The 16955-nt window shown below is 33.0% G+C and overlaps 1 protein-coding gene across 4 annotated transcripts in view; it reads left to right on the top strand.

The window, feature by feature from the left end:
- SPOCK3 (SPARC (osteonectin), cwcv and kazal like domains proteoglycan 3) overlaps positions 1 to 16955 on the top strand; it is a 335282-nt gene that overhangs the window by 224043 nt on the left and 94284 nt on the right. For all 4 annotated transcript variants that reach the window (XM_074338292.1, XM_074338291.1, XM_019731467.2 and 1 more), the window contains one exon: positions 13964 to 14078. In XM_074338292.1, coding sequence (XP_074194393.1) covers positions 13964 to 14078 — 115 coding nt within the window. The remainder of the gene's footprint in view (positions 1 to 13963; positions 14079 to 16955) is intronic.

Here is a 16955-nt window from a genome sequence, read left to right as displayed (position 1 = left end):
TTATTTAACTTTTAAAATAATGATAATAATCTCATAGGTTTGAAATATACATTTGTTTCTGCTATATCAGAATTTTTAAAGTCTTAAACACTGAAGTTGGCAATGCTCTGAAACCCAAGTAGTAAAACTGGAATTTCCTTCACTGCTATTACGCAAAAGGTCAGAAATATTACCATGCATATAATAATGTTAGCTGCTATTATTACAGCAGCAGCAGCTACAATCTTTCAGTATCATTATTTCATTTATCTCATGTTACTTCCCCTATTATTTCATTTAAACCTCTCAAAATTCCTTTTAACAAATGAGAAAAACTATGCATCAGAAAGACATAGAAAATTCCACATATTTGGCTGACATTACAGACAAGATTTGATGTCTTTTCTGATTCAGTGTCTCTGTTCTCTCCTCTATATTGATTAGCTTCCTTATTTGGTGTCCCATGTTGTTCAAATATTTAGGTGTTTTTAAGACCTTTACCTAATATGACTTCCATGAGTTTTCTTTGATTATGTGACAGAATGAATATATCTCACATTATCACATCCCAAAGGATAGTGATGTAGAAACCATTATACTGATTTATTGAATTACAACAAAGGATGCAGATTATAATATTCAAACTGATAGGTAGAACTACATGGGAAACAAATTTTAATCTTAATTTTACTTGATGAACATGGATGGTAGAACACATTGAGTTAAGAGAGAGATCAGAATTTTTACTGGCATCCAGCTAAGATAGAACCTTGTCTTTCTCAACATTAGAAATATCCATGCTAGAGATACTAGTATGTTTGTTGCCAGAATGTCATTGTCCCTGGAGAGGGCTAGCATTAGTCCACCACCTACTTGTTTGGGCCTTTCTTTAGGATGTTTCTAGTATATCAGTCTTTTCATAATTTAGTTACATAGGACACAAAGTCACAATTACAAGTGATCTCTACCTGTAGGGAGGCCTTGTTTGATGGTTTTACAGAAACACAATTGTGATTCTCCCACTTCAGACTAAATAAACCTACCATACGCAGATTAATTCACATGTATGTCCACTTCCCTGGGGTTTCCCCATTGTTCTCCTTTGTATTGGGCACACTGTGAAGCCCCAGCTTACAGATCATGTGGTCTATTTATATTGTCAGTAAAACCATGCTAAATAATCCACACTAGAATTATTAATTTGATAATTTTTCATACATATTGCTTTCAATAAATGCCTTCTTTACATACAAAGACGTAAAAAGAACATGGTTGAAATGAATATGAGTTTTTAGCAACCCCAAATCACCATCTTCATTTCTATCGATTCCAACTTAACTTAATGATTTTCCCACTGTGGATCGCCAATCCTAGTCTTAAATGTATGCACTGACACAGTGAGGCTGAGCTGTATAATAATGAAAACGAAATAGAGATCTTAGGCCAGTAAGAACTTATATCAGACTCTCCCTCTCAGAGTTTATTGGAAGTTTAGTTTTCAGATATTTATTGCATTTAAATTCAAATTGAGGCTCTTAACTTTTTTGTGTGTGAGTAAAGTAGTACCCTAGACGGTGTAAGTACTGGAGCATGAACATAGACCACAGAGTCAAGTGTCTCCTTGAGCAGGTCATTTATTATTTCCCCAACATCTCCTTAAGAGCACATGATGATAGAAGATAGGTGCAGGGGTCACAGGATTTGGCTTTGGCTCGTTCAGCTTTGTCAACAGATTAAGCAAACTCTGACAGGGCAAAATTTAAACACCTTTTGGGGGCTTGGAGGCTTTGAGTGCACAATAATGGTGAGGTCCAAATTCTAAGCCCCATGTGGTCCTTGAAGCACCTTGCTTGAAATTTCTAAGCATCCAGTTGAGTAATCCTTATATGGTAAAGATTAGCCAGAAGCCAGGTACTAGTAGTCCTGAGTGTGGACCCCACATACAGGACGGAAGGCCAGTCCTGCTCTCTAGGTCGTCTTATCATCATTTTGTGTTTTGGACGCTCTGCATTGATATACTCGTGTTTTTTGGGGGGAAGGGCTTATTTTACTACTACAAATAATATTCCTATAGATTCTGTATTAGACCCACAATGTTTCTTCCTTTACTTCAGCTCCATTTATAGAGATGAGATGATAAATAATCCTTATACTCTACAACTTTAGTGGTGGTGAGGTCATTACAAAGTGTAACAGGTGGAGTTGCTGGATGATGGAGTGATAAAGAGGGTTATCAGAAGGTATCCAAAGGAAGGTGTTAGTCAAATGACATACCTAGGGTATGATTCTGGAAGGCATACTTCATTTCAGAATGTGACCAATTTTCAATAATTATTTTATTAGAGTTCAAGTTCTGAATTGGTCAGCTTGTCTAGAAATCCTAAGCAGAGTATTTTAAAATGCATTCACAAAAAGACAAAGGAACAGATGAAGAGCTATGGAAACACAGATTTAGTTGAAAAAATATTGGTATTGTGATTTTCATGATAAGTATTTTTGTAACGTTATCTGATTTTTTTTCTGTTAAGAAAAACAATTGACTTTTCTAAAGAAGTTGACAGAATCTTTCTTTTTAAAAGAACCAGTCTTTTTTGAATTCTTTCCAATACAGCAGTGCCAGAAAAATCAAAATATAAGTCTGTTCAAGGTTATTTGAGAGGCAATCATTCCTGAAATTGACACAAAAGATGAAAGTCTTTGTTTCTTTACTTCAGGCAGTCTATTTTGATTGTATTGTCAAGCTTCAGTAGGAATTAGGAATTGTTCTCCACTACAGCATCTATATTAGACCATGCATATATTTGTCACTGACTTGTGTAAATTGCATACTGCATTTGCTGAGCAGAAGTCAATAAATAATATTAATGTTTTAGAACTCAACAGGGCATCTATAATATAAATTTTCTGTGGACAACACATTGGATGATTTGAACTCTTTTCTATCATATTTAGTCATGCAGTGTTGCCAATTGAATTAAATAATGGTGAATTCCTGAGGAACATTGTTTATAAGATCTCTCTCTCTCTCTCTCTCTCTCTCTCTCTCTCTCTCTCTCTCTCTGTTTTCAAGGAAGGCAAATAGAGAGAATATCCATTTTATACTGGAGTCCCCAACTCTGACTGCAGAGATAATACTTAAATTGATTTGGAATGGACTCTATGAATCTGAATTTTCAAAGCTCCCCAGGTGGTTTTTATGTTATAGGCATCGTTGAAAACCACTGTTGCATCCCTCCAACTTATTGCCTTTGAAATCTTAAATATAAGCGTTTTTTAAAATTTTAAATAGGACAATAACAACATTAAAGGTGAAGTATTGACCTTTTGTTACAATTTGAGAAAATGCCATTTTAAGTTCCAACGTTCTACTATTATCTGTTAGTCTTTAATTTGTTTTTCCATATTTGAGGCATTCATTTACTTTCTCTTAATAACAGTTATTAATTCTAGTAGCTTTATGTACATTTTTAAAGTTTGAAAATTTATACATCTTCATTTTGATGTGTTGCATCTGTTAGTATTTAGCATTTAACTGTTCTATCAACAGTTGTCTCAGCTGAGAATTTTATGTTAGAAGATCAGCAGTCAGAAATAGATGTGCCCTGTTCTATATTCTATTTAACTGCTTTTCAACATAGGCTAGGTTTTGCTTTTGGCTTGGGTATGACAACTTGATCAAGATTACTACTCTAGCATATTATCAGAATCATTGACAGGGATAAGCTCTTATTAAATCACTGAGCATTACAGGAAATAATATGTTAACTTTATTGTAAAAATATCAAATTTAAAAAGAATTCAATAGGACATCTAGGAGAAACTTCCACACAATTTGCAAGTCCCTGATAAGACACCATGTTTTGTGGGATAAATGTCTATGTATGAGCGGAGTTCTAATTGTCAGAAAAGCTTTCCTCTCCTTACATTTATTTGGCTTCCAACACTCCGTATCCTTACCCCCTTCGGTATATATTGATGAACAAAATATATAATCTGTTTTCTTCAGTTATTGAGGAAACTGTGAATTCCTAAATGTTCCATTTAAAATGTAACAAGAAGCTAAAAGACACGTGCAAAGCAGCCTAATGGATAGAATATTATTTACACTTTTATAAAACTCTATTCCCAATCCTTTAGAATCATTTCATACACATTTATTTAGATACATTTATTTATCTATATCTATCTATCTATCTATCTATCATCTATCTATCTATCTTCTATCCATCTCTCGTTCATTTCATCTAGGACATTCAACATTGTTTTCTTAGAAACCCAACCCTGTATTTTGACCTAACATTTAATCATATTAAGTCATATTAAATTATATTGTTATTATATTAATTTATTTGAACAGATTTTAAGAAACCAAAAAAGAGGAGTGGTGATAAGCATAAAACTCACCTGACAGAAATGAGAAAGTTTGGTGTCATCTATTAGTATTAAGTGTTCATTTAGCATACTGTGACATTATTAATTTCCTTGGAGATTGACTGAGAGACAACTTCCAGTATAATATTTTGTTGTCAACCAGAAATTATTCATTTAGGAGGGACTAATTAATATGTTCCTTTTCTGTAAATACTACATCTTTGGGTAAATATCATTACCCAGTAAGCATGAAGTATGATTTTTTTCAATTGAATTAGAAAAATTAGAAATAATCACTGAGTTATAATGTTTCCATATTTTCTAGGAAAATGTTGAGTGAAAATAAATTCTAATTATTTTGCTCTTCAATCCTAGATGTATTTTCTCCTTAGAATATTTGATATGTATAGAATATAATATGTTGAACAATTTAGTGTTTTGTAATTTAATTCATTATTAGTGTATGTAAATATACTATATTTTTGTATATACTATACAAATAATTTAGGTGATGGATGATTTTTATTTTGCAAAAAGGAAAAGGAGAAATGAGAATCTTAAGTTTGGACATGAAACCTGTGTGTGCCATTTTTATGAAAGGATTCTTATAGCAAACTATAAAAGTTAGAGAGACTTATTATGTTCCCAACTTTGGCCTACATGGACAACTGTCAGGAAACTTAGTGAGCAGTGTGATAGAAGTCTATGTTAATTTAACAAGAGAATACAGGTGGCTGAACCAGAATTGATTTTGAATCCCCATGCTCCCTTTGGATAGATTGTCACTCAGAGAGTACAGCAACCAGGCCAGCCTGCAATTATTGTTAGGGGAAGGAGAGAAAAAATCCTGAATGTTTAAAATAGTTACCTACAACCTCTTTTCATCTTGTCAATTACCCAGGAGCCAGCTGAGAGGGTATGTTACCTTTCCAGATACAGAGAAATTCAATGCACAAATTGCCTTCCTTACTAAGGTGAGGGAGGTAGAGTCAGAAATATTTTTGAGTAGATTTTTGAAGAGACCATCCCGATGCTTACAAAATCAGATGCTTGTGGATAGTAAGGAAATTGGAAGGTCCATTAAGTATCTTGCCTGTTAGCCCATTGTTGAGTAGATTTTGTGATAAAAGTCACACCATTATCAGACTACAAGTAATCCAAAAAGTCAAACACATTATACTGATTAGTTTTAAAGGACACAATGATGTGGCCAGAGTCAGCTGATGGAACTGGAATGGCAACAGCATCACCTGAAAAATTGGCGAGAGAAACTTGCTTGCTGGATGGCTTCCATATCAGCCTGTTGATTTAACTGTTATAAAGAACCAAGAAGAATGTCCAAGGGAAGAAAATAGTCTTTTCAATACCCAAGGAATCCAGTTAGGTGCTGGGACTACTTTTTGATGATGGTGACCAAAGAGATAGCAGTTTTCCTTCACTATTGGAGAGACTAAGCATTGTGAATCCATCCAGATAGTCCTAGGAAACTTAGGAGCAGGCTCCTGGATTTTGTCAGGAGTTTATTAGCCATTTCTGCTGGCAGAGGTGTAATAATACTGTAGTCAGAGTCATTGAGACAGAGGCTTCTGATTTTCCAACCAATAGGGCATCATCTGTATAGACAAGACTTTCAACATTATAGCTTATAAGCACCTGGTGGTGGCAAATGGTAAATAAATTTTTCCCACTAAATAAATTAATATGTAACTCTTGGATCTTCCTTGATGAGGAAGATGCCACTCTGGCACTTACCAGACAGCAACGTACAAACACATAGTACATCGATGTCTACTATACATTCAGATGTAGAAGCAAAAACATGCATTGCGTTGGTCCAAAACACCCTCCAAGAAAGGTTAGGTTGGCTTACCTTCCATGTCATAAATCCTGCGAATTCAATCCCGTTTCACCTTCCTAATAGAACCTGACACAATGTTTACTTGGGTGCCTCCAATCAACACAGCCATAAAAGTTTGAATCTCTCCCCTACAACAGAGTTTTTCAGTACATTTGGATGAGTGTATATGGCCTCTGTCTCATTTGGAAATATGGAAACTTTTACTCACTGTCAAGATAACACCACTTCCTCCTTCCCCGAGGCTAGTGAGCAATGACCAAAATACTATTTGGATAGTTTCAGTCAGTCCTATCTCATGCTGTTCATGCTTGAAAATTTTAATAACAGGTAGAAGAGTGGATGAGTTTTTCACCACCTCTGCCTCATGACTTAGGTGACAGCATTCACTACTGTATCAGGGGGAATCTTCTTATATCTTCTAATCTGGCCCATGGGGCTTGGTATCCTTTCACTTCCAGAAAGCCCTATCTCTGTCAACGTCCCATCCTTGTTTCCCAGAACTGTCAAGATTGAAGGGTCAGAGATTTTTACCCCACTTCTAAAATGCCACAGTTTCATGAATGCTGGCAAAAGACATGAGACTTCTGGGTCTGAAACAAGGAATTTACGTATGACACAAACAGCATAATCTTCATATTTGTGTCAATTCTCCTTTCCCCATAAGTCCCACAGGCGCAGTGTATAGTGGACCAGTTGGATGCGCCACTCACTTTGGGTTTGTGTCACATGTAAGGGAACCCTGGTATTTTTATAATAGGCTGCAAACATATCTGCCCAAATTTTGCCTCATGGGGGACACTATCTTTATTGGGAAGCAAACAAATCTGTCCTTTCCCCTAAATGATGTATTATCTCTACCTTGCAAGGGTATTTGCTATAGAAACTAAGTTGAATAGATAATACTAACCAAAGGCTGTCAGTGCCTCTGCTCCCAAGATGTAGAGAAACACAGGAGATCTACAGGGACCTATATCTCAACTCTAAAAAATAGTAGGCTAGCTCTATTAATGTCAGACAAACTCTATTTTCAGATAAAAGCCGTAGAAGATGAAGATGATTACTACATAATGATTAATATGTTAACTCTCCTTTAAAATCTAATATAATCCTAATCTTCATTGTATATAATAAAATAATTCCAAGATATATAAAACAATTTCTACAGGGAGAAAATGCCAAATCTCGTTAACACATTGTGAGATTTTAGAACTCCTCTCTTAGTAAATGATAGAACTGCAGGGAAAAAAAAAAAATGTTAGGCTCCGCTCCTCACCTCTCTGGCTCAAAGTAAGTTAATGGAACCCACTGCAAACTGGTGAAGGGAGAGGGTTGAACCCTGCGATACAGCCCTGGGGAGGTGTGCCTATCTGTGTCTAAGGACATGGGGTATTTAGTGGGGAATGTTCCTGGAATTTCTATGCTGAGGAGATGACCAGAAAGATTCTGAGAGTGTTACGGTTGAGCAATTAAGAAAATAGATTGAGCATATAAGTAAATCTATGTTTCTCATTGTTGGCAAAAGTAGTTACAAACATGGGAATGGACAGCTGCAAAGAATCCTCAGAAGTTAGATCAGAATTGGAGGGATCAACATGGACTCATGTTGAGTAATTTTTGGCACACACACACACACACACACACACACGGTGCCAAAAAAGAATATATATGTATACACATTTTAGGAAAGGAAAAAACTATTAAAATTGTAATAATATATACCGATAACAAAATATGAATATAAGTTATGTTTGACTTCTGCAATTATAAGAGGTGCTCAAAGTGGTTACCATCAACATCCAGATACTTCTGATTATGGCAAACTACTGCTTGAGCAACATTGACCAAAACATCCACTTGTATACATTTTTTTTGGCACCCCAGTGTGTATGTGTGTGTGTGTATTTAGAATACTTCATGAATTATTAACCTCTGAAAGGTTAACTAGTTTGATTCAGCTATCTCTGTTTCGCTATACCTTGTTATTTCATTTTTATATTTACCTTTCCTATATAAACTCATCTTTAATAATATGTCTTGAGCACTCAAATTAGCAGGGCCTCGCTCTTGACTATAGCCAGTCTTGCCAGGAGTCTTCCTTTCCAAATGTGTATGAGCTACGGTCTTAGATGCACTTGTATTTCTTGAGTGAATCAACAGAGGGCACTTTAATTCTAGAGTTAATGGCTTCTCAGCTTACTCCCTCAGGTTTATACAGTGGAAACCTAAGTTCTATGTGTTTGTATCTTTATTTCAAAGTTAATTGTATCCACTCTTCCCTATCTTTGTCTTTTAGCACATCCCAAAGTATATGGTTGCTACCAGTGCATAAAATTGTGTAGGAGCTATGGACTGTTAAGTATACATTTTAGTAATAAGAATAGTATATTTTTAAATAGGCTCTTGGTATTTCTTAAGCATAATAAACAAGGAATTTCCTCCAACTTTAGTTTATTAAAACAGTTAATATGAAACTTTAAGCATGTGAGCCCCATAGACAATGAAATGTATACACAAGCTATCACACTTTAGTATTTTGATGTTTGTAGTGTAATTGTTGAAGTCATTTACTATACTGAGGTCTTTAGAGTCTTTTCTCTTGTTGGCTAAATTTAACATCTGTCCTGAATCTTTCAACTCCTAGTATGTTCTTTTATTTTACAATGCATCCCTGTTTTCTTACTCCCATTCCTTTTTAAAACTTCACTCCCATTTATATCTGTAAGACTAATTTCTTCTTAAATGCCATCCTCATTTTTAGGAGTACTTGGTGTCATTACCTTCTATTTTCATCCTTTTTAAAATTATTTTTAATCATTACTGCTCATTCCTATGTAAAATTCTATGGGAAATTATACGAGTTATCTGGCAAAATCCATATGATACGGTAACTAATGAAAATATAAACTAATAGTAAGTTAAATTAATTTCATTAATTTTATGTATGTATTCTATCAATCATCAAACAACATGTTTTTATGGGTTATATTTTAATTGAAGCTATTACTGATAATTGAAGCAACATTGGTCCATAATAATTTAAACAAGAATTTTGGTTTAATAACAAAATTCATTAAAACGTGTAAGAATAAAGTGACAGTCAAATAAGTATACTATCCCATTGACCTTTAAAGTGTTAAAATTTATTACCAGATTTTGAATTCTAGAATACCTGTTTAGAACAACAGCTAACAAAGAGGAAAACATCTACGTAAATGCTATATTATGCACAGAAATCACAAAATAAGAGATATTTGAATAGAGATGATCTAATAACAAGTGAATAATTAAGTAATAGGAAAATCAGGAAGGTCTTTTATAGTCATACACTCACAATCTCAACTGAGGTGAAAGAATGTACAATCCTGACATTCTAGTGCTACTGTGGATTAAATTGAGTTTAAAACAGAATGTAATGCAGCAACCCGATGTACAGCTGTGAACATACGTAGATACTCTTCAAAAGGAAACCATCCAAAATCCACTACTGTATCCAGTTCTGCGTCCATAATCTGTGGTTCAAGTTGTTTTCTTCTTGGTACATTCTGACGTTGCATTACGAGATAGTGTAAACTCTGTGCCAAACGAGATGTTTAGGTTGGGTATTTTGAGATGTGTTTAGTTTTGAAAGAAAAAAAATTTTTTTTTTGGTAATCATGTTTGCAAAATTGGAGATTAACTGATCCAGAGATTGTACTACATCTAAAACAATGTGTTCAGTAAGGTAATGGTTAAGCATATTTTGTTCCTGGCACTTTTCCTTGGTCAGGCAATCCAGTTGCCAACTGGAGCAATATTTTCACCGGTACATGACTACATGACAAGGATTGTAAACTTATTGCAAGTTCACAGTGGGTTCACGTGTCCTTACTGCCCTCACCTGTGGTTAAATTCAATGAGTCCTTTACAATTCCCAATTTCTAGATGCTGACTTGAATGTCTGATAGAAAGGGGTTAAATATATAAGGAATAAGGGGAAATTGATTCGCACATCAGTGCTCCTTTACAGTTGCTTAAATTAAGGACTTTAATATTCTCAGGACTCCCTTGATCCTTTTCTCATTTTGACTTTGCTAAGTAACGTCTATGCTCACATCTCTAGCATAATGCTTAAAAAAGGCCTGCCTCTGTCCCCTCAGATATAATGAAGAATGTAGGAAAGTAACTCTGACCTGCCTCGTGTCACATGACTTTTCACCTACGGTGAGGGTAGTATGATATAAAATGTTGTAGTGTAAATAGAAGTTTCCCAAAATAAAGTTTCTGGTGAGAAGAGAGGTTAAACAAAATAACTAGGGTATTATTCCTTAATGGAAAGTAGAGTGTTAAATAGAGAAAACAATGGTATACTGTCCACTTTGGTGCTAAATCTGCTGCTCTGTTTAACTTCCTGCTTGTGTATGTACATTACAATTATTATATGTGTGCAATGGCAAATCCCAATTGAATGACTGAATGGATTTAAGATCAAATCAAGTGTTTTTTCCACCTCTGGTTGTCTTTGAATGGAAAATACCAGAGTAGGGAACAGTAAGTGGACGTGATTTGCTAGGCAAAAGGTTAGCTTATAGCTGTGTATGAGGAATCCTAGGCATGAGATCTCAGCTCATGTCTAAGATATTGGTTGTATAAGGTGTTAAAGAGATGATATAATGCAATATATTAATCCAAACAAAAGGTGATCAGTGATATTCCATACTTCCCAATTTGTATTTTTTTTTCACTTGCACAAAATTTTTTTTCACAACAGAAAGAAATAGAACATCGTTGCTCTTTTTGCCTTCTTCTGATTATATACTCGTTCTACATTAGAAACATTATAAAATAGTATTTGAATCTCAATTTAGCTCCATATTATTGCTTGGTTTCCTAAGCTCTCTAAGCTTCACTTGTAAAAATTCATTTAAGAAATATATCTTATTTTGATGAGAGTAATACATCAAAATTGCTTAATACAATAGGTGACCTATAGTGATGACTCAAGGAAACTGGTTGCAATCAACTGTGTTTTATTGTTTTAGCTGATTTGTATTTTCAGGTTTTCTGGATAATTAAAGTACTTACAAATACTTTACACCATTGCTTTATTTTAAATGCATTAGTGAGTACCCAAGAAAAAATTCCTAAGGAAATAGGGAAGAGATCTGGAGAATTTAGTTAATCCATTTTTTTGGTTTTCAGTAGACCAGTGCCTAAATCAGGATTTCTCAATCTATTTAGACACTATTCACATCAGAAATCAGATAACACTTTATATTGGGGAGCTGACCTGTGCATTGTAAGATCGTTAACAGCATTTCTGGCCTGCAACTAGTAGATGTCAGCCGCAATCCCTCCTCTCCTTAGTCATAACAATGAAAAAATATCTCCAGATGTTCCCCCAGGAGGGACAAAATTACCCTAGATGAGCCCATTTGTTTTAAGCTATCTGCCATGATCATGGTGATTGCATCATGAAAACCTGTAACCATAGCCTTTTCTAGTGTCTGTTGATCCCTGCTTGTGAGGGTCTTTTCTGTGGGCAGCCCGATCTCTCCTACAGTAAATCATATTTTCTTCTTTGATCTTGTTATTAAGTAAATGACTTTAACTTAATTTTGCTGACAAGCGTCAAGTTTGACCACTGAAAAATCATTATGTGGGCTCCCTTTTCACAATAACTCATAACTTCAATTTTCTCAATACTCAGGTTCTGAATCAGGAATACATTAATCATGTCTTTCCCTACAGTATTTGCATTTTTGGCAATTATGTACTAATGAACATGCCCTTTATGTGATATTTTAGTTCACTTATACCTTTATAAATATTTCAGCTTTGTGATAATTCAGTAAATTGAACATGATTAATTAGAAATGCAATCAGTAGATGTACCTACTTTTTAAAAAACTACTACATTTAATATCCTAATATTCTTTGATTAATATTCTCTATGAAGATTTTTTAAATAATCTATAAGTAAATTAAACTAAATGGTTTTTTGATTACAGGAAGCTAGAATTCATATAATTATACACATGGGGTATACATTTTTGCTGTACATCTGAGTCTATTGCTCTTTATGGAAAGGCATAAAGAAAAAAAGTGTTCAGTAGAATCATTCTGAAGAAAAATTGTTTCATTTATGAAGTAATTATTTTGCAAAGCTATAACTATATCATATCATGCAGCTCTTAAAGGCGGCTTTTTAATTTTTAGCTTATAATCATGTTAAAGAAAGTTAGCTAAAAAACAAAATTTGGTAAAAAGAAAATTAAGTTTTTATAAAGGTTGTCCTCCTTTTTTATAAATTATCTGCTGAATAGCATTATAATTAATCTACAACTTTTGAGTAGAAAATAGGTGATTATCCTTTTTAATAAACTAAAAACTCATGTATTTTTGTTAAAATATTTTTTGAACTTTCATTTTCTTTCAATAAAAATTTCACTGTTAAAATAAACACATTTAAAAATGTAAATGAGTATGGCATAACACCTTTGAAGGGAGCTAACCTATTTTCAAATTTCAAAATTAAACATTAGCTATAACATATTGACTTTTAGCTTTATCTGATCATATTCCAAATATAATTCCTCCCGAATTTTACTTAAATTATGTCATGAGTCAGAATTTCCTTATGACCAGATGCAGGGTTCTAAAATATTAAGTTAGAAGAAGTTACAGGAAAGAATATTAAATGTGAAGTCTCAAAGTTTTATATAACTTATTTGGTGTTCATTACAGCATTCAGAATTTGTTAACTAGTGACTTCTGCTTTTGATTACCTATTGGGAATTTTTAATTGAGTTTAAAATTTATTGTGATTTTTACATAACAAGATCATTTTTTTTCGATTATTGAAATATTGAATAATAAAAAAATAATGATACCTTTGAAATAGCTTATTTCTCCAAAAAGTCCCACTAAGCCACTACAAGTGTATTCCAAGTATAATAATTTTTAATCAGATGTTGCAGGGCTAGTTAAGAATTTTGCCCATCCATTAGAGAGTTATTTGACAAGAAAAAGAAAATGTAATCTGATTAGTCATTGGGTGTATTCTGTGCTTCTTGGTATCAGCTGAAGCTGAATTAAATTAGTCACTGGTGCATTTGTCGATTGGAGCCAGAAAGTCTGCCCTATTTAATCTTAAAATAATTTGTACTGAGTAAATTATGGAGGTAGCCACTAAAGAAATCACATTACTTCAGAATTAGCAAGATCAATTTCTTTTAAGGTAGGAAGATAATTATTGCCTCTTAAAAGATGGAGTAGATTTACGATTTTTAAAATCATGTCAGTGTGCACTTTTAAAATATTATCTTATGAATGAGTTACAAATAGTTAGGCTTAAAATTCTAACAGAGGAATATTTACAAAGGAAATCAAACCAAACCAGAACTAAACTAAATAAAACTTTATGTGCCATAATAGTTTGATTATTTATTTGCCCTTAATTTTATTCAGTTTTATACTGCTGTTTGATTCTTAAAACTCTATAGATGTTATCCCAGGTGTTATCCCAGTTAGGTGTTATTCCAGTTACTCATATGGGAAAATTAAGGAGGCTGAAAATATTTCTGTAACTAGCCCAGATGTCACATTTAAGAAGTGGTACTCTGAAGATTTGAATTCAGGTGTAATGCTTTTTCTTCTATTCCTTTCATTTATCTTTTCCATGTCATATCCAGTAGAATCACAAGTATACTATTCTTTACTTTCTATTTTTATATTCTTTACTTTCTATTGAATTACTACTTTTTTCTCTTCATACAGTGCAAACTAGAATATCAAGCATGTCTCTTAGGAAAACAGATCTCAGTCAGATGCGAAGGACGTTGCCCGTGTCCTTCAGATAAGTCCACAAGTACAAGCAGAAATGTTAAGAGAGGTAAGTGATGAACACTTATTCATAGTTTTATATTTGTTCTCGCTATTAAAATGTTTTGCAGTAAGTGTTGTCATATGTACATAGTGAAGTTTACTTTTGTACATATACCGATTTAGTAATTATTTTGTAAATGAGTTTTTTTTTTCCTTTAGCCTCAATTATTATAGCAAGTAACGTTTTTCTATAGATTTCCATTTATCTTAATTGTAATAGCTGGATACTTCTTTCCTACATACTCACCATACTTGTATATAAGATATCTAAAGCAATGCCTTCTGTAAATTATCGTGTCTAAAATGTTTTAGATCCTTTTTCCCCCCTTTTGGTACAAGCAACTCATCAGTGATATTATAGAAAGTGCTAAAGTAGTTTGGTTTAGAGTAGAACTGCTTAGTCAATGAGAGCTGCTGATCTTTTTAAATAAAGATGTCTACCCCACATAGTGTGTGTGTGTGTGTGTGTGTGTGTGTAAGTGTGTGTAAGTAAAATTTCCTAATGAATAATTTTATAAATTAAACTAAACTCTCTTTTGGTTAGATCTAGAGTTTTTAAATTTTATTTTTATAGGTTTGATGACAAATAATAAAATTATTGAAACTGATGTTTATTATAGTATATAACTTGACTTTTCATAGAGTTTTTTACCATGGTTTGCATGGTATCATTATTATTATTTTTACTTAAGGTATTCCTTATTCCTTTAAAAAAAATCTACATAGCTTGTAGTTTCAGTTCTTCATAGCTATAGACAAAGAAGGAAATATAAAATATAGATGTTTTATTAAGTCCAGATGTTTTATTAAGTCCATATAGAACATTAATGTAAACATTTATCACACATTTTATTACCATCTGAATTTTATAATTTAACAGTTATTGTCATGGGTTCTGAATGCAAATAAGTTATTTTTGCCTTTTTTCTTAAAAAAATATGAATAACATATTCCTATAAGAAGATATGAAGTTTATTTAATATAAATTATGTATTTTCTTAAACATAATATTCTTAAACTTGATACTCTATATTACAGTCCCATGATGAAAATGTTATTAAAGACAAAACTTTGAACTTCAATTTTGCCATTTATATCTGTCTTTACAAATTAAGTAATATTTAAAATAATTCAGAATTTAAAAGCTGTGTTTTAATATCACTTTTAGTACAGCAACTAACAGTTGATTTTACTATTCAAGAGTAAATTAATTAATTTGCAAATTAATGGTAAGCTAGTGTTCAAATATTAGGCAATCTGCAGAGAGACACACACTGGTAGAAGAAAGATTCTAAGCTGTCTTCCAGGAGACTTGTTCTTTCAGCCTCACTCTTGTTGCCTCACCCCAGCCTACAGTCAATTTTAGAGCTCGATTCCTTCTGGATTCCTCAAGTCCCTATCTTCCAATCCACTTTCTGTAGCATAGCTCAAATGAGCATGTTCAGACATGACCTTGAATATATTAATCAACACCCATATAATTAAGAGTAATTACAGTTTTCTTCTCATTGCTTCAGTATATCTTGCCTTCCTCATCCCCACTCTCTATTTATGTAATTGAATATATTTTCCTCTGACAATCACTTGAGGTATGAAGTAAATCCACCTGTAAGTTCAATATCGGTGTTTTATTATTTTTATTGGAAGGTATTAAAAATATTTGAGAAGGGGTAGTTATAATATGTATATAGCTCTAGTACATCACAGCACTTCACTAAAATCTCCTTTCAATAAGATTCCTTGCTTTTGAAATCATTTTTGAATGAGAAAATATGTTTGATGTGGTATCAATTTATCATAGCTCCCACAAACTACAGAAGGAACTCAGTATGCATTGAATATGGAAGGTAACACATCTGAGGATTCCCATGTGAATAAACAATAATTATGTTTCATGTTGTTCAAAGTCTCTGTACAATGTTTATATTAATATGTCAAGAAGGAAACTTCTCTTAAAGTCTTATCATGAGCGGGCAAAGATCATTTGTGTTCAATTGTGCGTAGAAAAAGAGGCAAGAATAATTTAAACTAATCCTGCTCTGATGGATTGTCAGGGCAAAACAAGTACAGGATGTTGCTAGCTACTGTGGAAAAGCAGTACAGAAAACTGAGAATGTCATTTACACACAGTGCTGAAGGCCAAGAGACATGGGTAATGTAAAGCTTATTTCAGTATCACTTCTAATCTTTCAACTGTCATTTACATGAGAAGCAGCTTGTCTTCAGTAGACAGTGTAGTGCAGGAAATTCAATTTAATAGCATCTCTGTTCTAGAAAAAGTGAGACAGAAACTACCAACAATGAAATAGTTCTTAAATCTTTCTGACTTCCTACATTTGATGTCAAATTGACACCATAGTAAGTTTTCACTATGTTAAGAGCAGAATGTATGCTTCAAAGTGACTTGAAGTATATTAAAACTAATAAAAATGCATTTCCTTTGGTAGGAAAAAACAGAGTTCTCCTCTGTTCTCGTAATGTATTCAGTAATACCTATACATAAATTGGTCCAAATATATACATTCAAGTAACCCACATACCAAAATATATATATATATATATATATATATATATATATATATATATATATATGTGTGTGTGTGTATATATATATATATGTGTATATATATATATGTGTGTGTGTGTATATATATATATTAAAAAATCAGTAGTAGAGTTTATATTTTTTGATATCTCACACCCAGCGTAGTGCCTTTCATAAAATAAGCACAAAAATGATGTCAAATTAATGAATAATTTTAATAAACTATTAACAAGTGAAAGATATAAAAAAGAATATAGGTAGTTTACATTCTTTGAATTCTAGATTCTGACTTTATATAAGTAGATAAGCATAGCCCTCTTCAATCAGTAACTTAACTTC

This window comes from Rhinolophus sinicus, linkage group LG07 (genome assembly GCF_036562045.2).
Source record: "Rhinolophus sinicus isolate RSC01 linkage group LG07, ASM3656204v1, whole genome shotgun sequence".
NCBI lineage: Eukaryota > Metazoa > Chordata > Mammalia > Chiroptera > Rhinolophidae > Rhinolophus > Rhinolophus sinicus.
Note: the sequence above shows the minus strand (reverse complement) of the source record. Positions and strands in the feature narration are given on the sequence as shown.